Source organism: Neurospora crassa, linkage group VII (assembly GCF_000182925.2).
Source record: "Neurospora crassa OR74A linkage group VII, whole genome shotgun sequence".
In the NCBI taxonomy this organism is placed as follows: Eukaryota; Fungi; Ascomycota; class Sordariomycetes; order Sordariales; family Sordariaceae; genus Neurospora; species Neurospora crassa.
In genome coordinates, this window is record NC_026507.1 from 3,111,957 (window position 1) to 3,139,351 (window position 27,395).

General features: G+C 53.5%; 7 protein-coding genes across 11 annotated transcripts; 5 read left to right on the plus strand and 2 right to left on the minus strand.

Moving 5' to 3' along the window:
* Window positions 1–62: 62 nt before the first annotated feature.
* On the minus strand, window positions 63–1,968 carry NCU02271 (YagE family protein). The gene has a single exon (XM_954822.3). It carries the CDS (start codon window positions 1,630–1,632, stop codon window positions 232–234), a length of 1,401 nt encoding a protein of 466 aa, XP_959915.3. The 5' UTR covers window positions 1,633–1,968; the 3' UTR covers window positions 63–231.
* On the plus strand, window positions 1,966–4,729 carry NCU02270 (hypothetical protein). The gene is made up of 3 exons (XM_954821.2): window positions 1,966–3,682; window positions 3,737–4,081; window positions 4,133–4,729. Exons 1-3 carry the CDS (start codon window positions 2,108–2,110, stop codon window positions 4,559–4,561), a joined length of 2,349 nt encoding a protein of 782 aa, XP_959914.1. The 5' UTR covers window positions 1,966–2,107; the 3' UTR covers window positions 4,562–4,729.
* Window positions 4,730–4,976: 247 nt separating this feature from the next.
* NCU02269 (mitochondrial carnitine/acylcarnitine carrier protein) lies at window positions 4,977–6,819 on the plus strand. Its single transcript, XM_954820.2, has 2 exons — window positions 4,977–5,457; window positions 5,575–6,819. Exons 1-2 carry the CDS (start codon window positions 5,346–5,348, stop codon window positions 6,399–6,401), a joined length of 939 nt encoding a protein of 312 aa, XP_959913.1. The 5' UTR covers window positions 4,977–5,345; the 3' UTR covers window positions 6,402–6,819.
* NCU02268 (hypothetical protein) lies at window positions 6,695–9,591 on the minus strand. The gene is made up of 3 exons (XM_954819.2): window positions 9,360–9,591; window positions 7,642–9,255; window positions 6,695–7,565 (listed from the first exon to the last, which is right to left on the minus strand). The coding sequence occupies exons 1-3, from the start codon at window positions 9,465–9,467 to the stop codon at window positions 6,837–6,839; spliced, it is 2,451 nt and encodes an 816-aa protein (XP_959912.1). The 5' UTR covers window positions 9,468–9,591; the 3' UTR covers window positions 6,695–6,836.
* A 373-nt stretch (window positions 9,592–9,964) lies between these two features.
* NCU02267 lies at window positions 9,965–12,308 on the plus strand. 2 transcript variants are annotated; one of them, XM_011396826.1, is made up of 2 exons: window positions 9,965–10,158; window positions 10,219–12,308. In XM_011396826.1, the coding sequence occupies exon 2, from the start codon at window positions 10,233–10,235 to the stop codon at window positions 12,051–12,053; it is 1,821 nt and encodes a 606-aa protein (XP_011395128.1). In that variant the 5' UTR covers window positions 9,965–10,158; window positions 10,219–10,232; the 3' UTR covers window positions 12,054–12,308. The 2 variants fall into 2 exon arrangements, with proteins under 2 accessions (XP_011395128.1, XP_011395127.1); XM_011396825.1 differs by having other exon boundaries at window positions 9,965–12,308.
* Window positions 12,309–19,683: 7,375 nt separating this feature from the next.
* On the plus strand, window positions 19,684–24,508 carry frq (frequency). 3 transcript variants are annotated; one of them, XM_011396822.1, is made up of 3 exons: window positions 19,684–20,395; window positions 21,051–21,191; window positions 21,377–24,508. In XM_011396822.1, exon 3 carries the CDS (start codon window positions 21,534–21,536, stop codon window positions 24,204–24,206), a length of 2,673 nt encoding a protein of 890 aa, XP_011395124.1. In that variant the 5' UTR covers window positions 19,684–20,395; window positions 21,051–21,191; window positions 21,377–21,533; the 3' UTR covers window positions 24,207–24,508. The 3 variants fall into 3 exon arrangements, with proteins under 3 accessions (XP_011395124.1, XP_011395125.1, XP_011395126.1); XM_011396823.1 differs by having other exon boundaries at window positions 20,894–24,508; XM_011396824.1 differs by having other exon boundaries at window positions 21,051–24,508.
* An 868-nt stretch (window positions 24,509–25,376) lies between these two features.
* Window positions 25,377–27,366, plus strand: NCU02264. 2 transcript variants are annotated; one of them, XM_011396821.1, is made up of 4 exons: window positions 25,377–25,594; window positions 25,862–26,275; window positions 26,359–26,583; window positions 26,666–27,366. In XM_011396821.1, exons 1-2 carry the CDS (start codon window positions 25,404–25,406, stop codon window positions 26,226–26,228), a joined length of 558 nt encoding a protein of 185 aa, XP_011395123.1. In that variant the 5' UTR covers window positions 25,377–25,403; the 3' UTR covers window positions 26,229–26,275; window positions 26,359–26,583; window positions 26,666–27,366. The 2 variants fall into 2 exon arrangements, with proteins under 2 accessions (XP_011395123.1, XP_011395122.1); XM_011396820.1 differs by having other exon boundaries at window positions 25,862–26,096.
* Window positions 27,367–27,395: the final 29 nt, after the last annotated feature.

Sequence of the window (27,395 nt, forward strand, 5' to 3'; positions counted from 1 at the left end):
GGAGAAAGTCATTAGTCTTTGTGTTGTTCATAAGCAACAGTATGGATGTGATGCCATATTAACTGACTTGAAAGCGTATTGGTTTTACATTTGTTTATCTAGGTTTTGTCTAGTTTATCTAGTTTCATACAGCAGTATACATATGAGTTGGGTATCATTTGGTGACCATCGTCTTTCCGTCTAACGTATCTCCTTTCCCGAGGGCTAGACTACCTCTTCAGTCTGCCTGTGTCATTTCGACGACGAGCCTACAGCCTTACTACCATCGACCTTCAAAGCCTCAAGGGAGTCTCCAATTCTCCTCAACTCCCTCAACACATCATCCTCATGCGTCTCAAATCTCTCCATCCATAACCTCCTCAGCTCAAACACCACCTCAATCGCAATCAAGATAATAATGATCCACTCCAGCCTCGTACTGTGTTTCTCACTCGACATCTTTTCCGAAATGTCCAGCACCTCCTGCGCCACCTTTACGACCTCCTGCGCATACGTCATCTTGTCGTTCAACGTCTTGATCCGCACCCCGACATCCAACGCTTTGCCGATCTTGCTGTAATACGTCTCCAGCTTTTCCTCGCTGTCCCAGAAGATATCCGGCAACGCGTCGGTTAGGTCGTTGTAGTGGTTCAGTTGGCTGCGGAGGTTCAGCAGTTCACCGGTCTTCTGGAGGATGAGTTCCCTGCTAAGGGGGGCCTTGAGACCTTGCGAGAGTTGGTCGGGAATGTGCCGTGTCGATTCGAGATAGCGCGTCAGGCTGGATTCCAGCACAGCGAGTTTGGTGGAGCGCGCTAGACCCGAGGAGAAGGCGATTTTGGCAAGGGTGGTGTCCAGCCGATCACCCGCCTCAACCTCGCGGCGCGTGCCGAGGACGACCACGTCGCCGGAGACTTTACTTTGTTCCTCGGTCGGGTCGGTGGTGAACTCGAGGTCTTCCTCCTCCTTGTTTTCTACAAAAGGCGATTCGGCAGCGGGTATGAGCAAGCGTGTCGCGAGCGTGTCGACGACATCAGGGGGAAGGGCCCAGGTTACGATGGTTCCCGAGGGAAAGACGAAGATGTCCCCGTGGTTGAGCCCGCGGGCATGAACCACTTCGTGGATGTCGAAGCCTGTGTTGTCGGGGTCGAGAGAGAAGTTGTGGCTGGTCAAAAGAGAGACGACGGCGTCCATGTCGAAGGACTCGGCGACGCAAACGGCGGAGATGGTCGAGCGGCCGTCGGGCTCGGTGGTGTGTTCGGGAGCGGTGCTGGCGGGAGTCGACTTGGCGGGGACGCCCTTTTGGGCGACGATGGCGACGCGGTGGAGGGAGTTCTTGAGTGGGAGCTTGCGCTTTTGGGCGGCGGAGGATTTCTGTTGTTGGGATGTCGTGGCATCTTCGGCGGGAGAGGGCTTCTGGGTGGTGGTAGTGGAAGAGGGAGATGGAGAGGGTCGCGAAGGCTCATTGCCATTTTGTGCTAGAAGACTGTTGGAGGTGAACAAAGTGCGTCGTCGTTGCTGGCTATGCGAAGTGGTGAGGTGGAAAGGTGGTTGTGGTCGGGTGGAAGTGCCAGTGGCCGTGAGGCCAGCCAGTCCTACGACGCCGGAGATGCCCCGGACGGCGGCCGGTCGTTGAATCGGCACCATAGATCTCATGATGACGGAGCCATTGACTGTGTGTCGTGACTAGTGTGGGGTGGTGACCGTTGTTGACAGATCGGCGAGCGGCGGGACAAAAGACTGAACTCGATGGAGAAGAGGTGTCGATGGTGTCACGGTTCGTTCGATTTACTCCGATACATCCATCTGTTTACTCGCGGTTCGGCTTCTCGGGTGCAAACTAATTTTTGGTAGGGGTACCGCTCTGCAGTGTTCTCAGACGCTACGTCACTTTGGCGATAAGGAGCTTATCAGAGCAGCGCCGGGCCAGGGGTAGGTACTGCATCCACTGGAGCTTCAGTCCCCCCAAATCATCCAATTCCGTACTGTGTCAAGTTTGTAACTGTAAACTGAGGGCGACATACAACATTCTTCCTTCAAGTCAACAAGGCACCCGATGCGGGCTCAGAAACCACCGGCATAGAAACAGGAACAGCTTCATACAGCCCCGCATACCATCCAGACACCCACCATGGAGTTCGACATCCGAGTCGAGGACTACCTCGACGACAAGCTCCAATCGACGACCGACTTCGACCATCTAGACACGTTGCTCAACAGCGTCGAACACCAGCGCAGCCAGCTCCAGTCGCAACTCGACAATGCCACCAAAGAGCTCGAGGAGGCCCGCCGCTCTTCTGCGGAACGCCAGGCCGCCCTTGCCGCCCAAATCGACGAGTTCCAGAAACTGCAGCAGAGCATCGACGTCCGCCTCAAGATCGTTGCCGCCTCCGACGCCCCGGATGAGGCCATTCGCCGTTTGGAGCAGCCCATGAAGCAGCTTCACAAGGTCGACCTCGCCCACCGATATCTGCTCCTTCTCCAGCATGTCCAGGAACTGCGCAATGCCGCCCGCGCCCACCTACCGCAAAGCCCCAAGGCCGCGCTCGAGCCCTACACCGAATTGAAGCAGCTGTCTTTGCGCCTGAGGGAACTCCAGGGTGCTGCCGATGGCGCCGCCGTTCATCTTGTTGCTCATGTTGAATCTGTTGCCGAGGCGCTATGGGACGAGATGAAGAAAACAATGTGGAGCGAGCTGGAGGTCTTGTTGAAAAAGCGCGGGTGGCCCAATGTCGATCCAGAGTCGGAAGTGGACGACGAATGGATTCAATGTTTCGAGAAGCTGGTCGATCTCCAGGTCCCCGAGGTCCTATACTCGCCCACGCTGGTGACGCTTCTTCCCATGGATGTCATGGCGCAGATCTTCGTCAAGGAGTTCCGGTTCCACTTCCTCAGCGACAAGCCGACCAGCAACCCCCAGGGCATCAACGCACATTGCTTCCCCTGGTTCCTGTCCTTGCTCGACAAGTGGGAGATCTTCTTCAGGGAGAACTTTGCCCCCGTCTTGGCGGCCAAGTTTGGTCAGACCGAGGTTTCGAACAAAATGGTTTACATGGATCCCGGGTGCGCATTCATCGCCTCGATGCTACCGGTCATGCGCGAGAAGGTCAATGTGACCATGGCAGAGGCCGTCAAGGATCCTGCTTTCTTGAGCAGTCTTCTCGGACAGCTGATGACCTTCGACGATAACATCCGATCTGGGTACAGCTATGACGGAGGCGATGCCGAAAACGGGTGGGAGGGATTGACGGGCGAAGTCCTGAATACACACTTTAGGACATGGCTCGAGGCAGAGAAGAAATTCGCTCTGGAAAGGTTCAACGGAATTATGACGTCTAGTGACGCTCGGAAAATTGACTACGACTTTGCGGTCGTCGGGAAAACAAAACCGACCTTCGCAGCTGTCCGTGTTGCTGACTTGCTGCGGTCGGTTACAACGCAGTATGAGAGGCTCAGACGCTTTTCCCACAAACTTCGCTTCCTGATAGATATTCAGCTGGCTATTTTGGACGATTATCATGATCATCTCAAAGGCACACTTGAAGCGTACCAAACAATGACTTCCACAGTTGGCAGGGCCTTTGTCGGTGTTACCAAAGAGCAGTTGGCAGCTTTGGAGGGTACAGGGGCGCTTGAGACGCTGTGTAAGGTGTATGGAAGCGCCGATCACATCATTAATGCCTTGCATGATTGGAGCAACGAAGAGGTAAGAGAGATCTGTTTTCGAAAGTCTCAATGTAACGATGCTAACATGCGACAGTTCTTTGTAACACTATGGGAGCAGCTCCAGACTCGAGCCAAGGCCAACGAGGATCAGAGCAATCTTGCTGGTGGCATGAGCTATGATCATGTCAAGGATCGCATTTCTTCGGTAGTTGGTACCGAGGATGACACTGGCGTTCTCTTCGATGAGACTATCTCGGCATATACCATGAGGAGGAAGCGCGCTCAAGAGTTCCTCACCCAGGTCCTCATCCAGAACCAGAAGAAGGCATTTGCCGCCTATCTTAAACGTCCTCAGTGGAGTACCATCTCGGATGAGCCTACCTCTGGCGAAGCATACTATCAGTTGGCTCCTACAGCCGAGCTGGGTGAACCTCTCGCAGTAAGTATTCATTTGAATCAAGGCTACAAGCACTCGCTAACATGACTTCAGGTTCTAAAACGCGACCTCGACTTCCTCTCCCACGCCCTCGGCACAGCCGTCTTCAGGCGCATCTGGCGTGAAGCCCTGGAGGAGCTCAACAACATGCTGTGGTCCGACGTGCTCATGGCCAACAAATTTGCCGCATCCGGCGCCGCCCAATTCCGGCGTGACGTTGATGCCATTTCCTCCGTCGTCGAGCGGTACATCCCTGATGGGTCCATTGCTCTCGAAAGCATCAAGGAGGCGCTCCACCTTCTGAACTTGCCTGTTGAGGCGCCCGAAGAAAACAGCAACACCATGACGCTCAAGAACGCGGTGGATAGGGTCTTCACTGATAACACAGAGGCGAAAAAGGTGCTGGAGGAGTTGGAGATTGAGAGTCTAAGCCCGCCGCATGCTAGACAGATTTTGCAGAGGAGGGTGGAGAATGCTGAGTGAGATGGAAGTATTGTGATACCCAGACTGTGTAAGCATCGTGGTGCTACTTTGGAAATAATCTACATGGTCGATGTTTATGGCTTCGATCGTTGCCAACGGTGTTCACTATGAATAGTATAGCATAATCGCCTCTGTACAAGAATATATCGGCTAAATTCGTACGGCGATGATGATCAGCTGAAGTCCACCGGGTCTCGACCCGCGTGTGATTCCCAAGCACGCCATCGACCGGGGCGCTTGCATACGGCCCCACTCCGCCTTCGGGGTCCCGTATGCGGAGTAGCCTTTGATAAGCATATGCTCCATTGTTAGAACGGACTTTAACACGGGGTACACGCATAAGCCGGGGCCCGAACATCGGCCCGTACACTACTATACATCCTCTAATGGAGGCATTGACGTCTTTGTCCATAATGTGACTGTATACGTGCAACACCATTTCATCTCGTGAGTCTCATCTCATCTTCAGAAACACACACACACACAGACGTATGAACCAGATTGTCGGGTCACTGTCACCGTTTCTGGACTCGAGGTCCCTTCCCTGTCGTGGATTCGGTTGTTCTCATTGATAAGATAAAAAGTCAACACTAGTTTAGTCACAGACCGAGGTCTTCCTTCTCTCAAGTCTCTTTCATTTCTCTTTCATCTCTCTCTCTCTCTCTCTCTCATCGTCGACTCACTTGGAGGCGGGTCAGATATCGGCAACGACACCATCAAAAAAGCAGCCATCACAGTTTCTCAACAAAAACACATAAAGAAGTATATAAGATAGAGAGAAACAATGGCTGCCTCCGCTGCCGATGTCGACTCCCACGACGGCCAGAACGCCGGTCTCCAAACGGCCAAGGATCTCTTCTCCGGCGCCGTTGGTGGTATTGCCCAAGTGTTAATTGGTGAGTTTCTCCCCCCAAAAAATCTCTATAATGAGTATAAACAAATAATCATTATTTATTTCCCCACCCGAATTGTCTCAAACTCAAACTAACCAAATTCCTTTTCCTTCCGGGCAGGCCAACCCTTCGACATAGTCAAAGTCCGCCTCCAAACCTCCACCCAATACTCCTCCGCCCTCACCGCCGCCGCCTCCATCTACAAGCACGAAGGCGCGCTCGCCTTCTACAAAGGCACCCTGACCCCGCTCCTGGGCATCGGCGCCTGCGTCTCCATCCAATTCGGCGCCTTCCACTCGGCCCGCCGCTTCCTCGAGCAACGCCGCGCCGCCACCGACAAGTCCTTCATCCCGGGCGTCTCCAACCTCGGGTACGGCGAGTACTACGCGGCCGGCGCCTTTGCGGGCGTCGCCAACTCGGTCATCTCGGGCCCCATTGAGCACGTGCGCATCCGCCTGCAGGCCCAGCCGCACGGCGCGGGGAGGTTGTATTCCGGCCCTTGGGACTGCGTGCGCAAGCTCAGCCAGCAGGCGGGCGGCGTGCTGCCGGGGTTGTACCGGGGCGAGGTGGTGACGGTGTTGCGGGAGGCGCAAGCGTACGGCCTGTGGTTTTTGGCGTTTGAGTGGTTGATGAATGCGGATGCGGCCAGGAACAAGATTGACCGCAAGGAGATCCCGAGTTACAAGATTGCTTTGTACGGTGGACTGGCGGGCGAGGCGCTTTGGTTGGGCAGTTACCCGTTGGATGTGGTCAAGAGTAAGATGCAGACGGACGGGTTTGGGGCAGGGCAAAAGTATAAGAGCATGAGGGATTGTTTTGCGCAGACGTTCAGGGCTGAGGGCATGAGAGGATTCTGGAAGGGTATTGGGCCGACGCTGTTGAGGGCCATGCCGGTTAGTGCGGGAACGTTTGCGGTGGTGGAGATGACCATGAGGGCTATTAATTAGAAGGATTCGGTTGACTGTGGAAGGGGGATTAGGTATACTACCTAGAGAGCAGAAAAAGAAAAGGGGAATAGGCTCACTCCACTTGGGCGTTGTGGATGGGGACTGTGAGTTGGTCATGAGCAAGGAAAGGAAAACGGGATTCCATGGATCATAAGAATATACGGACAGATGGGAAATGGGCTCTTCAACGAGCATGTTGTTGCAATTACAGAATTTCTGGGGATATTAGGGGTTTGAAAAGCATACGGACCGCATTAAACAGCGAGAGTTATTTGGTTTTCTCAGTAAAGGGACGAAGGCATTGGTGGTGAGGATTCAAAATGTGTTTGACTTATCAAACTCGATATTAATGTTTTCCGGCTTTGCTCAAATCCTATAAACCAAGTCCAACAGTTCAAGAAATATGCCACTTGGAGAACTGCGCTGCTTCATGCGTTACATCCTCCGACTGCTCCCCTTGCTAGCCCTACTGCCACCCGTATAGACACTTCCCTTGTCCTTACCAGTGCCGGACTTGGGACCACCAGTCAACTGCGCCTGAGCATCAAGCTGAATCGCCTCCTTCAACTTCTCCACCACCTCCGGCTGCGCAGCAAACGCCCCCTCCAGAATCTCATCCAGCTCCCTCTCCAACTGAGTCGAGTTCTTCCCGCCCACCGACGCCTTCACCTTCACTTCATTAGAGATGGCCGCCCACCTTCTGGTAAACGCATAAATGCTCTGGCGCAACAACTCATCCAACTGCTCTCCCGCGTCCTGTGACTCCGCCGCACCCGCTGTAGTCGTTGTCGTCAGGCCTGAACTCGAACCCGTAATGCTACCAGCTGCGCGCGAAAGGAGGGACGAGCCGGGAATGTAAGAACTAAAAGTGGACACGGAGCTGGAGACCAGTCCGAAGAGGTTGCCGGCGGTCGGAAGGTTCTCCCAGATCTGGCCGAGGTGCTGGATGCTGCTGCCTAGACCTGTGGCTTGACCGATGCCGGTGCCGTTGCGCACGTCTCCGATCTCGAGGGTGAGGAGCTCATTTTTGAGGATGAGAAGGTTCTTGATCATGAAGAGGTCCGAATCGGTGCCGTTTTTGGCGGCTTTGATGCGCACTTCAGCGCGCTGTAGGGCGGCGATGGTCTCGCGGACGAGTTTGAAGATTACTGGGCTGCTACGTTGCTGTAATGGAGGGAAAGTCCATGTTAGCTGGGTGGTTTCGGGGTGTGAAAGTAGGAACGGATGAGACATCACTTACACATCGCTCCTTTGGCATAGACTGGTCGAACAAAACAAGTAGCTCGATTGCTCGCTTAACCACCGGGAAAGCCGCTGATGATCCGCCATCGGCGGCAGTGGTTGCTCCAAGCTTCAAGGCCTCAGGTGGAACAACGGCTTTGGTAATGGATTTGGTAATTTCGGCGTCGAAGAAGCCATCGGTAAATGTCCAGAGATGCTCGGCCAGCAGCCTTGAGGTAAGTTCCCTGCAGTGCGCAACGAAAGGGGTTTCGTCCTCATCATAGTCCACGAGCAAATATTCGTTCGTGACCCATCCAACAAGATTGCAGACGGTTTGCAAATCGCATGCCTGTAGCTTTGACTGGAGGTTGGTGGCAATGGGCGAAATATTTGTCCCTGTGACGAGTGACCGCTGATGCGAGTTAAGGGCAGCGAACGCCGACTTGGGGTTGGGGGAGTATGGTGCTTCTATAGAGAAGATTTTACGGAAAAGCGTGGCCTCGCTGAAGGACCGTTCAAAGCACTGCTTCACGTAGTTCCTTGCCGCTGTGTCGATTGATGATTCTTTGCACTCGAGATGGAATGTCGCAAGATCATGCTGGGTCAGAGGCTTGAGGTCGCGGTCTCTCACCACGAAATAGGCGTGGAAGAGATTGTTGGCTGTGTTGGCAAAGATATCCGCGTTTGGCCCAGTCCTGGGCTGGCCATTCTGGTCATATGCTCCCAGTATCACTCGCTGGATGTTGGGTATGAGCGAATAGGAGTTCATTAGGATCTCCTCAAACCGACCATAAGCCAAGGCATGTCGTGCGGATTCGGACTGAGTGTTGGTGATTTGACGAGCAAGTTCCCCAGACACCTGATCCAGGCGGTTCGTAAAGCCGACCTCGAGAAGGTGTAGGGCTTTGGTTAGTAGCGCCTGATATCTAGCCTGGTATGTATCGGCGTCCCGATATTGAGGATGCTGGATCATGAACTCGATACAAGAGTCCAGGTTGGCCAGGATATCGCCAAACGCGTCGTCGTCCACAAGGCGGCCCGCACCCAGGGCATTGAGGCGCCGGCTGACACTGTCGAGATAGGCGTAGTAATGCAGATCAGTCCCGACCTCGTCGGCGAGAGTTTGAAGACGCTTCTGCTCCTCCAGCAAGCCGTCGCACTGTGCCTTGAAGGATGTCGTCTGCTCCTCAACGGCTCGGAAAGACTGGCACAAAGTCTCGAGGGTTTTGAGCGCGCTGTTGGCGTCGTCGATCAGGGTTCCCAAATGCCGTTCCGTCAAGGCGAGTTGGTCATGGTACAGGAGATATTCTTGCTGGCTAGCCTGTAGCAGCTCCTGGTCCAGCGCATCGTCATAGGGGTCTTCTTCCACAGGTAGCGTCGATGCCACGCTCGCAGGAATCATCAAGGCATCCCAGAGGTTGTGGTTGTTGCGCCGCCCATTGGTCTTCTTCTTGTTCTTCTTGGTCTTGGGTCCTCCATGGCTGCCAGCGAGATGCGCAGTCGCAATGTCGTAGAAGTCGGAATAGGATTTCGCCCGTCGAAGAACGGTAGCCTCGGGGGGCGCATTGACGTCTTCCTGGTCTTCGAAAAGCGCTGGGAGTGGCTCTTCGGGGATGTTGTTGTCGGTGGTCTCCTATCGAGTGGTGATGCCAATGGTTGGGTTAGCGACTACTGACAGTTGGGGCATTCTGGGACAAGGGGAAGGAAGGTGAATGAATGCAAGACAAACAAACAAACCTCTGGCTGCTGCAGCAGAGAGTTGGCTCGACGGTGGCGCGTCTTTGCGCCGGATGGTCTGCTCTGCTGCACCTCGGAGGTGAAGCTATACCAGTGCTCGTCGTACATGTTTTTTTTTTTTTTGGAATTAGGATTAATGGACAAATTGCCCGGTGGTGATAGCTTCAGGTTATCGCATGCTGTCCATCGCGTGTGTTGGTTTCCCCCCCCTGCCTGCCTGTTTCCCTATCCCGTCATTCAAGGTACGTAGGTACCTTCCTCCCACTGCAACAAGTGCAATGAGCTGTCCACTTTTGGGGAGGGGACCTGGGATCACTGCAGCGATGGAGACATGGACAGTAAGTTCTGTATTATAGGCACAGTGCCTACCTAAGCCGGCCGACTCACTCGACAGCGAGAGAACTGAGCAAACCTAAGTGCACAGACCTCATCCTAGGTGAAAGCAGGAAGAATGGAGAACGTGAAGCTCCAAACCAAGCTTCCATGGGGTCCAGTGGGCAGTGGCCCCTCTCTCACGGGCGGGAGCTAACTGCCCGTTGATTGTTGCAGTGCTGGGGGCAGCTGTCGATCCGAGCTGAAGCTTAGCTGGACCTCCTCCCCGGATTCTCGCTTCATTTCTAGTCTAGTGACCTCACTATTACTTTTTGCTTCTCATCGTGAAACTTGTGCTTTGGTGTTCTGTCCTCGGATCTCACTGCTTTTTATATCTGTAGCTGCGTGTGTGACAACAAATCACTAGGCCGCCAAAGCATGAAGAGTTGATCGCTTCTGATAGAGAACGAACTGCCGCCACTATCAAGTACGGTATAAATTTTATCAGTTCCCTTCTCACAAACTAACCTGACCTAACTATATCAAGCACCAGCCACCACCATGGCTTCCCCCATGATGCTTGCCAGGACCGCCCTCCGGCCACAGGCCCGGCGTATGATAAACTCGACACAATGGACGCGGAGTCTAGGCAGAAGATTCAGGCCCGAGCCGGAGCCTCAGCAAGACAAGTCGAATCTCGCCCTCCGCATACTTACCGGTGTCCTTGCGGGTGGCCTTGTTGCCGGTGCCGCCATGGCCGCGTATCCCATGCTCACGGGTGGAAACAAGAAGGAGCCCATGAAGGTTGAGCTGATCTTTCAGGAGCCCCGGAAACGGTCCATTTCCGCCGAGGAGAGCCGCGAGCAGTTGAGCCCCCAGCACGTTCAGGTCAAGCACAGCTGGGAACATCCCGGTGTTTACGCATGGGGTTCGAATGTCGGTAAGGTCGTTGCCCCGGACTCCAACGAGCTTGTCATCAAGACCCCAAGGCGCATTGCCTACTTTGATGACCAGGTCCTGCGCGATCTCAAGCTGGACAGCAATTTTGGTGCCGCCATCGATGAGAAGGGAAATTTGGTCCAGTGGGGTGTCGGCTTCGACAAGGATCATTATAAGCCGACTGTCACCTTGAAGGGCAAGGACCTGGTCAAGCTGGACCTCTCCCGCGACCGTATCATTGGTCTTGCCTCCAACGGAGAAGTTTACTCGATCCCGGTGGCCGCCGCCGATCAGAGAGCTGGTCAGAAAGAGACCACCGCCTCGCCTTCCTCCCTCTGGTCCAGCCAGGCACCCGTGAACTACCGCCCCCTCACGCCCAAGAACCTGCGATGGGGTGAAAAGATTGTTGATGTCCGCAGCGGCTTGGAGCACTGCCTGATGCTCACCTCCAATGGCCGTGTCTTCTCAGCAGCCGCCAGCTCTGAAGATTTCCCTTCCAAGGGCCAACTTGGAGTCCCTGGCCTGACGTGGACCAACCGCCCGGCCGGACCTTACGACCAGCCTCACGAAGTCACCGGCCTAAGCGGCTCCAAGATCAAGGAGATTGCCGCCGGCGACTACCACTCGCTCGCCCTCGACACCGAGGGCCGCGTCTACGCCTTTGGCGACAACTCCTTCGGCCAGCTCGGCTTCGAGAATGACACCGAACACCCTTACGTTGACTCGCCCCGCCCTGTGCCCATCAACAAGCTCTACCACGGCACCAACCTTCGGCCCAAGGTGACCTACATCGCCGCCGGCGGCCCCAACAGCTTCTTCACCGTCGACGCTCGCGCCTTCCAGAACCAACTTGGCGGTGATGGCCAAGGCCAGATCGTGCCCGCCAAGGACCTCGGTCGCGTCAACGTCGAGACCTGGGCCTGCGGCGAGGGCATCCACGGCACCCTGGGCAACGGCAAGTGGACGCACGTCTCGGTTTGCCCGACCAAGGTCAAGGCGCTCTCGAACCTGTTCGAATTCGACGAGGCCACGAACCAAGTGGTGCCCATCCGGCTGTCCCGCATGTCGGTCGGCGGAAACCACGCGTGCGCCGTCATGGACAACTTTACCTGCGTCGACAGCCCCCTCAACGGGAACGTCAAGTCGGACACGGACACCAATTTTGGCGCTGACGTGCTGTGGTGGGGTGGGAACGAGCATTACCAGCTGGGTACCGGAAAGAGGAATAACGTTAACACGCCTTCTTATATCGTGCCGCTGGATACGCCTACTCGTCGGGGACCTGCCCATGCGCAGGAGAACCGGCTGGTGCAGAGGGAGGGAGAGTCTAATCGCTTTCAGTTGACGCCGAGGAAGACGGTCAAACTGGATGGAAGATCGGTTAGTGTTGAGCAGCGCGCCGAGTGCGGGCGGGACGTTAGCGCTGTTTACTCTGCTGCTTGAGAGAGAGGCGGAGAGGAAGAGCTGGGGTGGTTGTATGATAGGTACAGGCTTGTTTTTGGCAGTAGATTGATGAGTGTTGAATGATGCGGCACCGACCGTATATACGTGTATATGATATAAAAGGGGGTGAAGTTATTGGCCTAGTATGACAGCCAAGGAGGTCTGTATCACTACCTTTCGCATGATAGCATTGTATAGTAAACATTCTGCTGTAAACTCTCATATGAGACTGTACAAGTAAGAGTGACCCCGAAGCGGCCTCGCAAATGGCTCCTCTTTTACCGAGCAGTTTTTCGAGCTATATCTGATTCGTTGATTCGTAGGTATCAATCACCACAAAGTTCTGCTTTAATGTCAAGCAAGCGGTCTACAAGTATTTCTTTCCGCATTCGCACCTACCGAAGTAAAGTGCACGGAATCCAATAGCTCCATTTCCAATCATTCCCTCCATAAAGTTATCTCCAACATACCGTCGTCCCTACTGCAAACCAAAAACATTGATTTTACAGGCCTTGATCAACTATTGTTGAATTCAGTCATCATACCAGTCACTCGTACCTAGGTAGTTTTTCAAGGAACACAATAGCATTCATCATCCCTAATTGTACAGCTTAATAGCGTATAACTTCTTACCAAATTTGTTGATTGCTTTTCACATGCGTCGTCGTCGTCGTCACATTCCCATCCAAAGCGTAACTACCTTAGGTTGACTACTAGGTAGTCCCCTCGCTAAAACGCAACCATAGATAACACAGTCTGGATTTCTTCGAGAGGACACACTGCAGCATAGTACCTACTTATATCCGCACCACCTTCTTTTCAACCCATTGTTTTCAATAATTTGGATTACTGAGAGTTGTTATCGAATTACCCAAGCTATGTAACAGACTGTTTAAGCCGCTGATAAGATATGTAGTCGCTCACTACTGATACTGATACTGTGAACTGTAGGTAAGCAAAGAAAAGCAAATCCCGTCCGTCCGTCGGTCGGTGCCCACGTTGCCCAATACTTTGCCACCCCCCCTGTGACAGTGCCGCTGTGGTGCCGTGGTCGTTGCCGTCACCCGCGATACCTTCATACACGTGTACATACACTACAGTACGGTACCGCACTCACTGCCACAGTACCATCACAGTATCAACCCTCCCGCGGCCCGCGCATCCCGCTGTCCCATGTGATGCCGCTCCTCCTCCTCCTCCCCCGCGTCTGCCTGCCTGCCTGCAACTCTCGTCTACACTACATACACTAACTAGGTAGGTACTCTAGTGCAGTGGATGTAGGTATGTAGGTAGGGCAATGAAGGAGCCACTTTCGTTAAGTAGGTTTGGGCAGTTCCCAATCAAAACCCAGTACATACGTGTACGTGTTCAAAACCGAATTAATGCAGTGTGGTCCCTTAAGGTCTTAGTGAACTGCGGGTATAGGTACAGGTACACCATTCACGGCAGTGACGGGCAACCGGATTGCGACTGCCGCTGCGCTCATCAGGTGTCAGGGCATACGTACAGCGAGATGAGTGAACATCACTCACCAATGGATGGATGGCCTACTCTAGTGTACATCGAACAAGAAGATCCTCTGTGGTGGTGTTTACGGCGCAATGAAAGAGAGCTTAGCCTAACGTGACGCATGCAGAAAGAACCTAGCTTGCGGAGCATAATCTCCGCATATATTAACTTAAACTGCCTTATCCAATACAATCAGAGGTGCAGCGAGTGGGAACCTCCCCCGGGAAAAAAAAAAAAAAAAAAAAAAAAAAAACACACACACAATGAGCGTATTCCCACTTCCAATCAGCCCTACGGGATTTCCAATTCCCACGTGCGCTTTCAGTTCCAGATCCGACCGTGCCGGATTGTTTTCTCCGCCTCGCGCGGTATGTAGTCGTCTACTATCTGGTGTGGTGTAGACGACCACTTGAACGATGACTGCACTACCCTACCCTTGGAGGTACCTTGCTATCTCGGCATCTTCTTCAACCATCCACCACCACCACCATAGGTTTGATCAATTAGTGTAAAAGACCGAAAAGCATCGGTCAGACCGAACAGAACCGGATTGTTTGCTCCACTCCCTTGCCCTTGCTCCTCCTCCGACAACGCCGACGCCAAACGCCGGCGACGACGATGAGGACAGTGACAATAACAGTGACGATGCCTCTTACAGCTTCACGACTGCAAGATCGAAGACTGTTGATCAATGATCAGCCACCCACACCATGCCGGTTCGCTTGAAGCCGTGCCGGATGACCACCTCCCTAGCTTTGTAGCTGTGCCCCGGGACCCGGAATCTGGACCCTGAATCTAGACCTGCAGTAGTGTACGCAGTTAGTGTAATCCTCAGTGAAAAAGAGGCTCGCTGAGCCGCTTCGGGCCCCCCAACCGTCAGGCAACAACGTCCGTGTCTGTCGATCTCTCAGTTACCACTTCCACATTCCCACCACGCCGAATAGAATCCAGAGGTACCTTTTGGGTATACCACACTACTGACATGCTTTGCCCTTGCATGCCAGGAACATGTGAGAGTATTTCGCCACCGCCCACCAGCACGATCTTCCCGTTCGCAACTCAACGTTGGCATCAGGGTGACTATTCCCGGAGGTGGATTTCGGGAAAAGAACAGAAAGAGAAATTCCACAAAAAAAAAGAAAAGGGAAGAAATGAGCCGCCCACGTGCTACCCTCATAGGTACCGTTCAAACGCCGACAACAATCGTCGTCCTCCCAATGATCGCTGTTCGGTTGGGTCCGTCGGCCGCTTCCTGTCTCGTTGCTTTCTCCTCCCTCTCTCTCTCTTTTTTTTTTTCTTCCCCCTTTCAAACCTTTCGCCACGCCCCCCCCCCCCCCCCCCCTGATCCGCAGGCGCTGATTAACGTGTTCCCGCAAACCCACCCAGGTCAACCTAAATTCACCGTACCCACCTGCCTGCTCTGGTCCGTCTTGCTGACAGGTACGTTACCCTACACACCTGGACATGCATTGTCGGGTCCCGCTTGTTTTGCCACCGTCGTGGTCTCCCTGAATAGGTATGGATGTGTGTTTGGATATTCATGCGAAAGAGATAGTATAGACTACTTAGTCTCCTGGTGTATGTACAGTACTGTACTGCGGAAGCGTAGCGTAGTGTAGTGCGCTTAACCTCGCTAACCCGTTGGCATTGGAGTAGTCCGTAATCATGGATTTCCTCAGGCGGGTATACCTGTAGGATGTATATCGTTAGACGACAGCCATGAACTTCCGGAGCAGGCAGCAACCGCTGGTTCGGGGGGCCCTGGGAGCCCAGTCGCCGAGGATGCTTTTGTTTGATCGTCAACTGCTATTGCCAGATTCCCAGAAATCTCTGTAACATCCATGGGTCGCTTGCACTCAACGGCTGATCGACAACTGCAAGCAATAGAAGACTCCGGAGGATGAGGCAAACGAAGCTATTCGCAAAGCTTCAGGATGGGACGTGCGAGTGGCGAAAACCATGATCATCATCTTTCAACCGTCCACACCAACATCCTCATCTGGCAACTCGAGAACTCTCGGGGCAGGCATATCGACTTCGGGGGAAGGAGATCGTCGAGCTAATGATTGGCTGTGACTAACACAGGCATGTCTCCGAATAGTGGCACGGCGACTACTGTATACCTCAATCCTGATTTGCTTGTTAGGTGCGGCTTTTAAAGCAGGGTGCGAAGAGTGCGTAGTGAGATAGCACACTAACAGACAATACAGGGTTGATGTATACACTCGTACAGCAATCTCATCAGCTCACGGAGGGAGCCACGGCCGCAATTGATTGGCTGAGAGTAGATGAAGATGGACCGTACGGCAATGGCATTGAGGATATTGTGTTTCCCTTCTTGAGCTAGTGGTCTCAGGGATCTCAACTAAAGTTGGATATCAGGATGGCGGGAAAGCATCCGAGTGACGGGTCTCGCCAGGAACGATACCGAAGGCGGCAAGTTGTCTCATCGGTATGATCTCACGTGGTGAGGTGAGTAAAACAAACACATGCCCACCAGAAAGGTTGGGGTGACATGATGTAATGCGATGATGCTCGAGAAAGACGAGGAACGAGCAATGGGGGAAAATAAAAAAAATAAAAAAAGACAGCAATGTGTAGGCTTTGCAGATCCTGATCGATCGACGGACCATCAATGGACGACCGGCGCATCGAGAGACTACACTATCGACGGCCACGGGGCACCGGGTTGGGCTACGGGCACACCACTCGGTTAAGTGGGTTTGCTCGGAATTGACCGCTGCAAAAGTCTTTGGGGGTGAAATTACATATCCTCACGGCACAAATCAGGGTCCTCAATGATCGACAGGGTGGTCTTCCTCAGTTGGTGTTTTTGTGCGGTCGGCTGCGTGCTGCAGTCAGTGTGCGGCTCCGAAACACTCCAATGTGCTACCATGAGGTGAGGGGATTCCAGAAAGGATGCCCACAGGGAGGCCGGGGCATCCGAGTTTCATGATACGGACGGAGTTACCCATGCACCAGTGGGGAAACGACGGTGAGATGGAAGTTGGTAGGGATCCTGGTGAGTTGGCAAAGCCAAGTACGTAGCTTGACTTCTCTGCGTGGCTGGCTATGACCGTATATCGATGTGTTTCTGGGTTATTCAATACGAAGGTACATGGGAAGAGGTTGTTGCGAACAAAGATGGAAAGGGAAAAGACCCGGATTTCCTTGTACACTAAAAGAATGACGGAATGAGATGAATGAGGGGTCAAGCCAGCCCCCGTGGACGTCGTTCAGTTTAATAACGCCAAAACATCCTACATCATCCGTCGAAAGTGGAAGTCGGGCCCGGGCAGGATTTTCCTCCGAACCGCATCGCCGATGGCTGTTCGTGCTGGCATCCCTGTGTTGATACCTGGCAGTCTAGCTGTGTTAACTGAAGTGTCTGGTCTTGGACCTCACTGCAGCGTCATTCCAAGACATCTTTGAACGCCTACCTACCCATACCGCTGATATAGACGAAGATCCAAATCCAACTTGAAGCATACTATCGCCAGACTTTCTTAGCATTCTTGATATTTGATCTTGCTACCGTCCCGTGAGTGTACACTTCTGCATGGAGATAACCTGTTAGCGTGGTGATTGGGGATAGCAGAGAACCTCAATCTCCACACAAGAAATGTCTGGCCTGGCACTCGTCTAGCCCCTGTTTCTTGGAGGGCCAACGTATCGAGCTAACAAGTTATATCCGCGCAAGAAGATGACGTCATACCACGACCGTTAAGACTATCGTCTTGGCACCACGAATGAAAAAGGGTCTGGACCTGGCCAGGCGCGGCTGGCCACAGCTGTTTTCAGGTGACAGGGGCGCAGTACCAGTTGAGGAGCACCTGCGCACGCTGTCGAGAGCGAACTGTTGCCCGTACTTTGTTCTAGCACCTGAAAGTTACAGGGACCATCGCGGGTGCTCGCAACTGCGCTTTGGGACTTTCCACTTACACTAGTAGTGTCAACGACGGACGTTTCCAAATTTTGATCTCTCTTGATTTTCGACATGTTTCCATCGTTCATGACTCCCCGTGTTTCTCCCAAGTAAATGCTGACAAAACCAAACTGCGAAACTAAGTCTGTCTCAGTATCTCTTAGAGATGAGGAGACGGCATCGAGATCAGACGGCAGGTGGTTGGGAATGGCTTGTCACACATCAGTCAACATTACCTCTCTCTCTACGTACTCTAGCATTTGCACAAAGTCTCCTTTGATATGCCCAGAAAATCTGCAGCTATAGCGGATGGCTGAGAAGCGGATGTTTGTCAGGGTCAACATGAACTTGTACTGCATGAATTCCACTTGCTGCCCTTCATCAGATCCAAACCTCAATACCTAGCATGACGGACAACTGGAGAAACCGCGAAAAACAGGTACCGTCCTGTACGATGTGAGAGAAACAAACCTGGTGCGCCAGCCGAATAAGCTTTCTTTATGTTTGTTGCTGAAAACAGAAGAATACTTGGCGATACCTGCCGACATGGTGGTCTGAATCTCACCACCACCAAAAACACAAGGGCTCGCGGTCTTCCGCAGGATCTCGAATCTGTTAAAAATGCGAGCTCTCCACCACCACCACCACCACCACCACAGAGTCCATACTGTACAGCCCCAGGGCACACACGTACCTATCATGATTATGCAAAACCGTTAAAACCCTTGAAATTCGTGGAGCATTTCAACAGGTGACAATTAAGGGTTCAACTCCGCCGCTCGCCAAATGCAATATGTAGGTAGGGGTTTTCCATGTGGAACCATGGTCGCACGTCGGGGTACTTTCAGGGTTCGTAGGTCATGTACTCTGCGCAAACCGTTTTGTGAAGGCATTTTGGGAACACGCAAGTTGGTCGGGTTGCCGTGACTCCCCCTTGACTTTTTCGTGGGTGAGGCCATTCAAGTCAAGCTCGTACCCACATCCCCACAGGTTCCAGAGTTTGGCCGGACAACCAGTACGGGTGCCCGAGGCGTCCTGATGCCGCTGCAAGACCGATGACGCTGCAAAATTGAGATCTGGAGGCTCAAGATACTTTCGGTCGAAGCCCCACCGCCGCGACCTCCTGTGCCACCTTTCCGCCAGGCTGTTGTGGAAAGTCACTGCAGCGCACCCCCTTTGCGAGCAATGACGTTAGAAGATGTGGGACGTTGCTCGATAGGCCCACCCCGCGTGGCGTCAAAGTGGAGCCGCCCACAATCCTGAGCGCAGCCTGTGATCCTGATAACCGACAAGATGGGTGCGAATGGAGGCATTTTGGGGCCAGCAACTGCGCTCGGAGTTTCCGTCCCTCACATTTTTCCTTGGATTGCTTGCGAGTCAGGCGCACGTGCTCTCTCGCTCGGTCATTGATTGATGCGGATTGCCGGCGACCATGCTGATTGATTGATTGATTATGCTTTGGAGCGAACCATCCGGATTGTGCTAGGTAGTGTAAGGGATTTCCAGACGAGGTTATGACCGTTGCGACGGGCGGGGTTGCGTTGAAAATCTGGTTACGAGGTCGTCGCTCCTGGTTCAGAGTTGCCAAAGAGTGTGAGAGGCCAAGTGAGCTGCTGGTAGGTAGGAAACTGCATTCATGAGGTGGAGACGACAAGCACAGATTTAGACTTACCCACAACACCATAGCAATACATGGTGGGTTAAGAGGATTTCAAATTTTATCGAGCCGGGCGGGGTGAACAAAGCGATTCAAGGTGTTCCTGGCCTCTAACAAAGAACACCTGCGCTCTCTTCACCGGGCGCCGACATTGTCGGCCCTGTACGATGGCTTTTTGGCAGAAACATGAGGGAAAAAACCGGTCAATTGGGGAGATGAAGGGCGAGAGCTGCTGGTCATCTCCTCAGCATTTTGTCGTGAGGGCTTTGCGGTTCGGACAAAGTGAGAATCAAGTTGGGGAGGTTGATGGATGGGGAGCGGGCCTACAAGTATCTCTTGATCCTCTGGGGACCGGACGACGGCTGGCCAATTAGACGGCCGTCGCAGAGGACCCTGAACTTTTCGATCCGCTCGATCCCCTGGAACCTGGGCAGTGATGAGGATCGGGGCGATTCCTGTGCATCTGTGGGAAAGTGAGCAAGAGAGCACGACGCGTGCCTCTATTCGCAACCAACGTAAGTATGTGCTCCGGTCCAGTCCCCTCGTCCCCTCCTGGCCCTCCCTCCCCTTTCCACGCCGGCCCCAGTCTGAATCTTTACACACTCCATTGCAAAAACGGCATTGGATGAAATTATTTCGATTACCCAAACTACACAGAAACACACCCGCACCCGCACTCACCTGACCGCCCGCAAACACACTTCGATCCGGAATTCGATTGTCGATTGCCTCGGGGTAGTCGTGTACTTTGTCAGTACCTCCATCTCACCCCCCCTGCCGCAGCGCTTCACCCCCATCACACAACCTAAAGTCCGGTCCCATCCACCCCAGAGGAACCAGAACGTAGCAGTGTGGCGGATTGACAGGCCCCCAACACTGGCCTGTTAAGGTACCTGTAGCCCACGCCAACAGACCTGTTCCAAAAACTTGGCTGTATAGTCATTTCTCCGTTTATCCTGCGATAACTGCAAATTCGAACGAAACCGTCTTTGCTGCATCGCATCCACTTCGCACACCAAAGAAACCCTCGCTGCAGAAAAAGCAGCAATTATCCAAGTCCTCAAGTCAAGCACCCGGGCCTGATCTCCAAAGGAAACCCCAGGGGGGGACTGCCGATCTCTCCTCAATTTTGGCCTGGCTATTGCGACCATACCACCACCACCGATTCTCACGACGTGTTAACGGCCTTTCTCTGTTTACCTTCCAACACTATACCCTCAACTGGACCCCAGGAAAGCCCAGAAATCAAAGGTAAATCCGACCCAACTCTGCCCATATCGCAATACCCCCTTTTGTTTTCCACCTGTTCCTTTTTTTCCCCATCCACCCGACAAGCTCCCTGTTCCTGAAGCAGGAACACTCTCAACCTACCCACGGCATCTCATCCATTCTCACCACCTATCTTGCCCAAACCATCTCACCGGCGTTCATGTCCGTCTCCGCGAGCTTCTGACTCGACCCTCTTCTTTTCTTGGTTTTTTCAATACCTCTCCTCCTCCCTACCGTTCAACGCCCTCGTTCTGTTTGTCGCTCTTTTCTTTCTCTCTATCTTTGCGCCTCTGTGTCGAGATTCCCTCCTCTTCTCCCCCTCATACCCAACAATCGTCGCGGTAGCCCAAGATTGTCGCTGCTTGATCGTGTATCTCAACGAGTCTGGACAGAAGCACTTTCGTTTCGTCACCACCTTTTCTCTCTCCCGCTCATGTTTGTTGATTTCGGGACTCTAATCCTCATTGATGCCCGTTCTAGCGTGCTTCTTCACCATGGCGCGACTGCCCCCGGATAGTGCTTCCGACACACCAGGGGGGCTTTCATGCTGCCAATCTCGAACCTCATTAGTGCCTTGACCGAGAAAATTTTGCACCGTTGTTGCTCAGTTTTCTAACTTAGCTTGCTCGCTCTTTAGACACCCGAGACACCCTCCCTCGCTTCTGCCTGCCGGTCTGCGGCTTCCATAGTCTCAGGCTTCGAGGGCATCCGCCCAACTCAAGTGCGTAAGGACACGCACACAGCCGTATCATGAAAAGTCCCCACAAGCTGCTCGAACGTGAGTAGCATCGCAGGCTTCTGACGAAGATCTGATAGGGTGAACATGGCGGATAGTGGGGATAAATCCCAGGGCATGCGCCCACCACCCTTTGACAGCCGTGGTCACCCTCTTCCCCGACGTGCTTCCCCAGACAAATCAATAACACTTGAAAATCACCGCCTTGCGCGAGATACTAGCAGCAGAGTTACTTCATCTTCCGCACTGGGAGTGACCGAATCCCAACCCCAACTCAAGAGCTCGCCCACCCGAAGGAATTCGTCTGGAGAGAGCGAGCCCACGAATTGGTTTAATCAATCCAATCGTAACCCTGCCGCGGCCTTTCATGACGAGAGCCATATCATGGAAGTCGATCCTCCTTTTTATCAAAAGGAGACTGACTCCTCCAACGAGGAATCCAGGTATCCGCCTGGACGAAACCCTGTACATCCGCCCGGTGGTGTCCAGTTACCCGGGTTCCGCCCGGTTGCTGCTCACAGCAGCGCCGCCGATGACTACCGCAGTGTCATTGACGACTTGACTGTCGAAAACAAGCGGCTTAAGGAGGAACTGAAGAGGTATAAGCAGTTTGGTTCCGACGTGATGAGGAAAGAGAAGTTGTTTGAGATCAAGGTACATGGCTTACCTAGAAGAAAGAAACGTGAGTTGGAGGCAACGCTCCGCGACTTTGCTGCCAGTCTCGGGGACTCGAGCGAATCGACATCGCAGAGGAGAAAGACTGGCAGACATGGAACGGCCGTTCACTCGTCTGGGGTTTCGTTGTCGAAACACGATTCGTCGTCATCGTCGCGCAGTCGTCCTGTCGATTCTGCATACAACTCTATGTCGACGGGCCGTAGCTCTCATGCGCCCCACTCTTCCGGTCCGTCGCTCGGACGACCTTCGCTGACCAGGGCAAAATCCGTCGGGACCCAAAAGGTAGAAAACTATCTGCGCGACACGCCCGATGGCCTGCTTCCTCACCATATTGTCATGACCGACAAGGAGAAGAAGAAGCTGGTTGTCCGACGCTTGGAGCAACTGTTCACCGGAAAGATCAGTGGACGAAACATGCAGCGCAACCAGTCGATGCCGAGCATGGATGCACCACTCGCGCCGGAAGGAACCAACATGGCCCCCCCTCGCCCCCCTCCGGAAGGATTGCGCGAAGCTTGCATCCAACTACAGGATGGAGACAACCCGCGAAAGAACCGTTCCTCCAAAGACAATGGTTCTGCATCCAACTCGGGTGGCGATCAAACCGAACTTGGCGGAACTGGGACTGGAAGCGGAGATGGAAGTGGAAGCGGCGGTCGCACTGGTAACAACACCTCGCCCCCGGGAGCTATTGCGCCGGACCAACGACCAACCAGGCCTCGCGATTTGGACCCGGACCGCGTCCAGATACCATCCGAGAATATGGACTACATCCGTCATCTGGGCCTTGTATCTCCCGAATTCTTGCAGGGAAGCCGGACCAGCTATCAAGATGTTGCTCCGGATGCGGAAGGCTGGGTGTATCTCAATCTGCTTTGTAACCTGGCCCAGCTGCACATGGTTAACGTAACGCCGAGTTTTATTCGCCAAGCTGTCTCCGAAAAGAGCACAAAGTTCCAGCTGTCTGCTGATGGTCGGAAAATCCGCTGGCGTGGCGGAACCGATGGAACCAAGTTCAGCAGCGACAGCAGCGAGGACAAGTCCCAGCAAAGCCCTATGACCGAAGATACCGAGGATGGCTCGGATAAGAATGGTCGGAGGAAGAAGCGGAAAACGCAGCAGGCGAGTTCGGAGATTGGGAGGTTCGGTCCCTCAAGGTCACCTTCGGACACCTTTCATTACAAACCGATGTTTGTACACCGTAATTCATCCTCAATCGAGACCTCTTTGGAGGAGTCGATGTCACAAGGCTCAGAGGATGCTGTCGATGAGAGCAACATGGGTAACTCGAAGTGGGATTTTAGCGGATCGGGGACAACGCAACAACGGAGGAAGCGTCGATACGATGGCGCCATCGTTTACTACACCGGCGCTCCATTTTGCACCGATCTTTCAGGAGACCCTGGCGATATGTCGCCAACAGCGCAAATGACGGCCGGCCGCGAGGTCGAAGGATCCGGATCTGGTGATGAAGTTGAACATGTGCTGCAGCGGACGTTGTCTGGATCGTCTCTTCCTATTAGGCCGCTCAGTGATGACCGGGCCCGCGTGGCCGAGGTGTTGGATTTCGACCCCGGAAACCCGCCTGAACTCGTGGCCGACGACGGTTCCTCGCCGAATGACGAGGATTTCGTCTTCCCATGGTGCGAGGATCCTGCCAAGGTTCGGATTCAGCCTATTGCCAAAGAAGTCATGGAGCCCTCTGGTCTTGGTGGAGTACTTCCTGACGACCATTTTGTGATGCTCGTCACCACTCGCCGCGTCGTCAGACCTATCCTGCAGCGGCAGTTGTCACGCTCGACAACATCGGAAGATACGGCCGAATTCATCGCCGAACGCTTGGCAGCGATAAGAACGTCGTCGCCTCTGCCTCCTCGCAGTCACAGGCTGACTGTCGCGCCGTTGCAGGTTGAATACGTCTCTGGGCAATTCCGTCGGCTGAATCCAGCCCCACTCCCTCCTCCGGCGATTTTCTATCCCCCGTTCAGTACCGATTCCAGCTGGGACGATGGCGATGATCTAGCTTCTGACGATGAAGAAGTGGAGGAGGTGGAGGAAGATTCTTACTCTGAGGGGCAGATCTCGCGCCGAGCAAATCCTCATTTCTCGGACAACAACACGTACATGCGGAAGGACGATTTGGCGTTCGATACCGAGACTGATGTGCGGATGGACAGCGACGACAATCGCTTGTCGGACAGCGGCCACAACATGCGGGCGATGATGCCGCGGGCAGAAGCGGTGGATGGGGACGACAGCCCATTGGCAGCCGTCACCGGAAAAGAGGTGGACATGCTGCACACTGGCAGCTCGGTTGCAACCGCTGGTGGGGCAGAGAGTGGCTATAGTAGTTCGATGGAGGACGTCTCATCCTCGTGAGACCTGAGTGGGTATTTTTCCTATGTGAGAAGAAGACGCGGGGAGCATACGAGAGCAAAAGGAACGCATTGCGGCTGGTGTCAGGAAATCAGGTACCGGTGTTCTCGAATTTTTGGCTTTGGCGGGCAAGCGGGTTGTTTCGAGCGCGCGGGTTCTTGGCTTTTGCCATTTTCAGGGGAGTTGCAATTGTCGCTTTTCGGGGACTCGATACGCATGATGGATATCCAACGAAGGTGATTGCCGGGTGAGGGATCTGGATCCCATGAATGGGGCGGCCATGGGTGGTGGGTGGTGGGTGGAGGGAGGGGGTGTTGAGTTGGGGACTTTTTGGGGCGTCTGGGTTAGTGTTGTTTGGATTTCAAACGGTGTGGCTTTTGGGTTTTTTTCTCTGGCTATTTTTTTATGGGGGGTTTTATCTTTCTTCTTCATCTTTTTATTTCTGATATTTTTTTCTTGGCTTCCTTGTAGATGACTCCGTGTGCAGAAAAAAACATACCTGTTTTTTTAAATTCGTATCAACGATTCGCAGTAGTAGCAGAAGGCCGGTGACATCAGTCGCAACGGGTGCACCCGTAAAATAAGGATTGGACTTGGTGGTAGGTCTGATGGGGCATGTAGTGTATATAGGATTTCAAAGTGAATCGATCACTAGTCCCGGTTCGTTGTCTCCACGATGGCCTCGCTGCCGGAACGTTTTGATGATCGAGCGGTAATCGTGGATCCCTAGGTCGGGCGTAAGACCCTCAGCGCATTATCAGCAAGCCCCTGATTAATCCAACGCTGGGCGGGCTACACAGACAGTATCAGGGTCGTCATCACAGTCCAACGGTCGGTTGTTTGTTAGCATGGGTCTTCTGATGAAGCCATCGCCAGCAGTACCATAGCACACAAAAAGACATGTACAAATATCTCAATCCAGGAAAAGACACGTCAAAAAACGAGGGCTTCACATGATCGTTTTGATTCCAAGCCTTCCCGATCCAGTGAAGCACATATGCTTGGATTCACCCGCCCAGAAACTCCCTTGACTCAAGGTCTCTCACTACCTAACAAAACTTTCCAGAGGTGAATTGTACTGTACGCGGGCAGGGGCCTGCCCCACCTTAATGAAATCGATTCGACCGGACTCCTGGCTGCAGGCGGGGGAGCGAGCTCAGCGAGGTGCGGGCGGGCAAGTCAGCCCTTGGGGTTCCATCCATGACCATATCGCACCTACCTCTACCTACGGCCCTACCTACCTACGTAAACAACGAGCTCGGCGCCAACCGAGGCACGCAAGTGGAAGCTCCCCGCCTTGATCGGTCTTTTCCTTTCCCCCTTACAACCCGACATGTAAGGTCCATACTCAGAATGGCAACCAAAGGAAAAGAAGTAGAAACTGCGGGTCGGTAAGTCAGTCCCAGTTGAACTACCTACTTACCTTACCTTACCTTACCCTACCTTGGCCAAGCATCAGAGCTTATGTTGGTGGTGACAGGACAAAGCAACGTCTTGCCCCTCTTGAACGACGAGTCTCATGTCATCACCCCTAACTTCAACAGTCGGACATGGCTCGAAGTATTCCTCATTGCTAGCATAGCCTAGCCTAGCCTAGCCTACCTATAGAAACACAAAACAAGCTGACCTGCTGCTCCCGCGTTCCGCCAAACCTACAGTGATGCCACGCCCGCGAACCCCCGAGGTATCCCCCAGGCGCCCTTCGTCGACAAGGTCGAGGACTATGTCACGTCTCGCGCGGATGTCGAACCCACCCTGAGGCGGTTCCAAGAGTTGATTGCCAAGTACCAATTCATGGAGCAGAACCTCCAGCGACGGGTGGTGGGCTTGAAGGATAAGATGCCGGATATCCAGAAGACGCTGGACACGGTGCGGTTCCTGCAGATGAGAAAGGTACGACACACACACACGCACACACGCACACACACCTCCGTCTTCAGGGCACGCGAACATACGGGCTATACAGCTAGCTATACAGCGGGCACAATACCAAATGCGCCCGGGGCGGGGGGAAAGGGTAATTGAGAACCAAAGGTCAAGGACGAGCATGAACAACAAGGACGTGGATTGATGTATGGATGGATGGACGAAGATACGGTCGCACACGAACAAGACACGCTGACAAGATCACCTTTTTACTTTGTCTGTTTTACAGGACGAATCAGACCCGATCGAAACCACATTCGAGCTCAACGAGACTCTCTACGCCCAGGCCAAGATCCCACCCACGGACGAGGTGTACATCTGGCTCGGCGCCAACGTCATGCTGTCGTATCCCATTGAGGAGGCCGAGCAGCTGCTTGACTCGAAGCTCAAGGCGGCGACGCAGAGCTTGCAGAACTGCGAGGAGGATCTGGATTTCTTGAGAGAACAGATTACGGTACGTGTTGGGCGGAGAACGCGAAGATGGTAGTTCTGTTACCGATCTTGGAACCTTGACTGACCTGAACGATGCGCCATAGACGATGGAAGTTGCGGTTGCCAGAGTGTACAACTGGGACGTCGTGCAGAAGAGGAAAGAGAAGGAGGAGGAGGAGAAGACAAAAGGAAAGAAGAGCGAGACGGCGTCGGACGGTTGAAGAGGAGATTAGGTCTAATACAGAAAGCGAGGAGATAATGCACCATCACGAAATGCCATGGGAGCGAACGACGGTTGAAGAATGTCTAATAGAGGGAGGCCGGCCGAGGTTGCTGCTGGCCGCGATCATGTGAGACGAGGTTCACGATGGCTTGGTAAGTTGGACTTGATTTGAAAGCAACATGATAGCGAACGATACCTCACAGATATTCTGCGTCGTATTACGCTCAGTAGCCATTTGTTCACGAGACAAAGGAACAAGGGCCACGCAAGCGGTTTGTCGTTTTGGAGAGACTGAAGTGGGACTGGCGAGATGAGGTTCGCTCTGGCCTAGGTCAAGGCTACGACCTCGAGAGATTAAAGAGAATTTGAGTTTGGCGGCCTCCAACGCCCATAGCCTCATGATCAAGGCACGATGATGACTTTTTATATTTCCCGCCCGGGTTCTTGGTTGTGATGGAAGTTACTGTCTATCACTTGGCTACAAGAGAGATCGACGCTATGGCTCATTGTTTAGATTGTCACGATACCTACCGCAAACATACACCGAGATAGCCTTACAACGTTACCAAAAGCCAATCCGAGGAGATCACGTGGCTGAGGGGGCGAGTTTG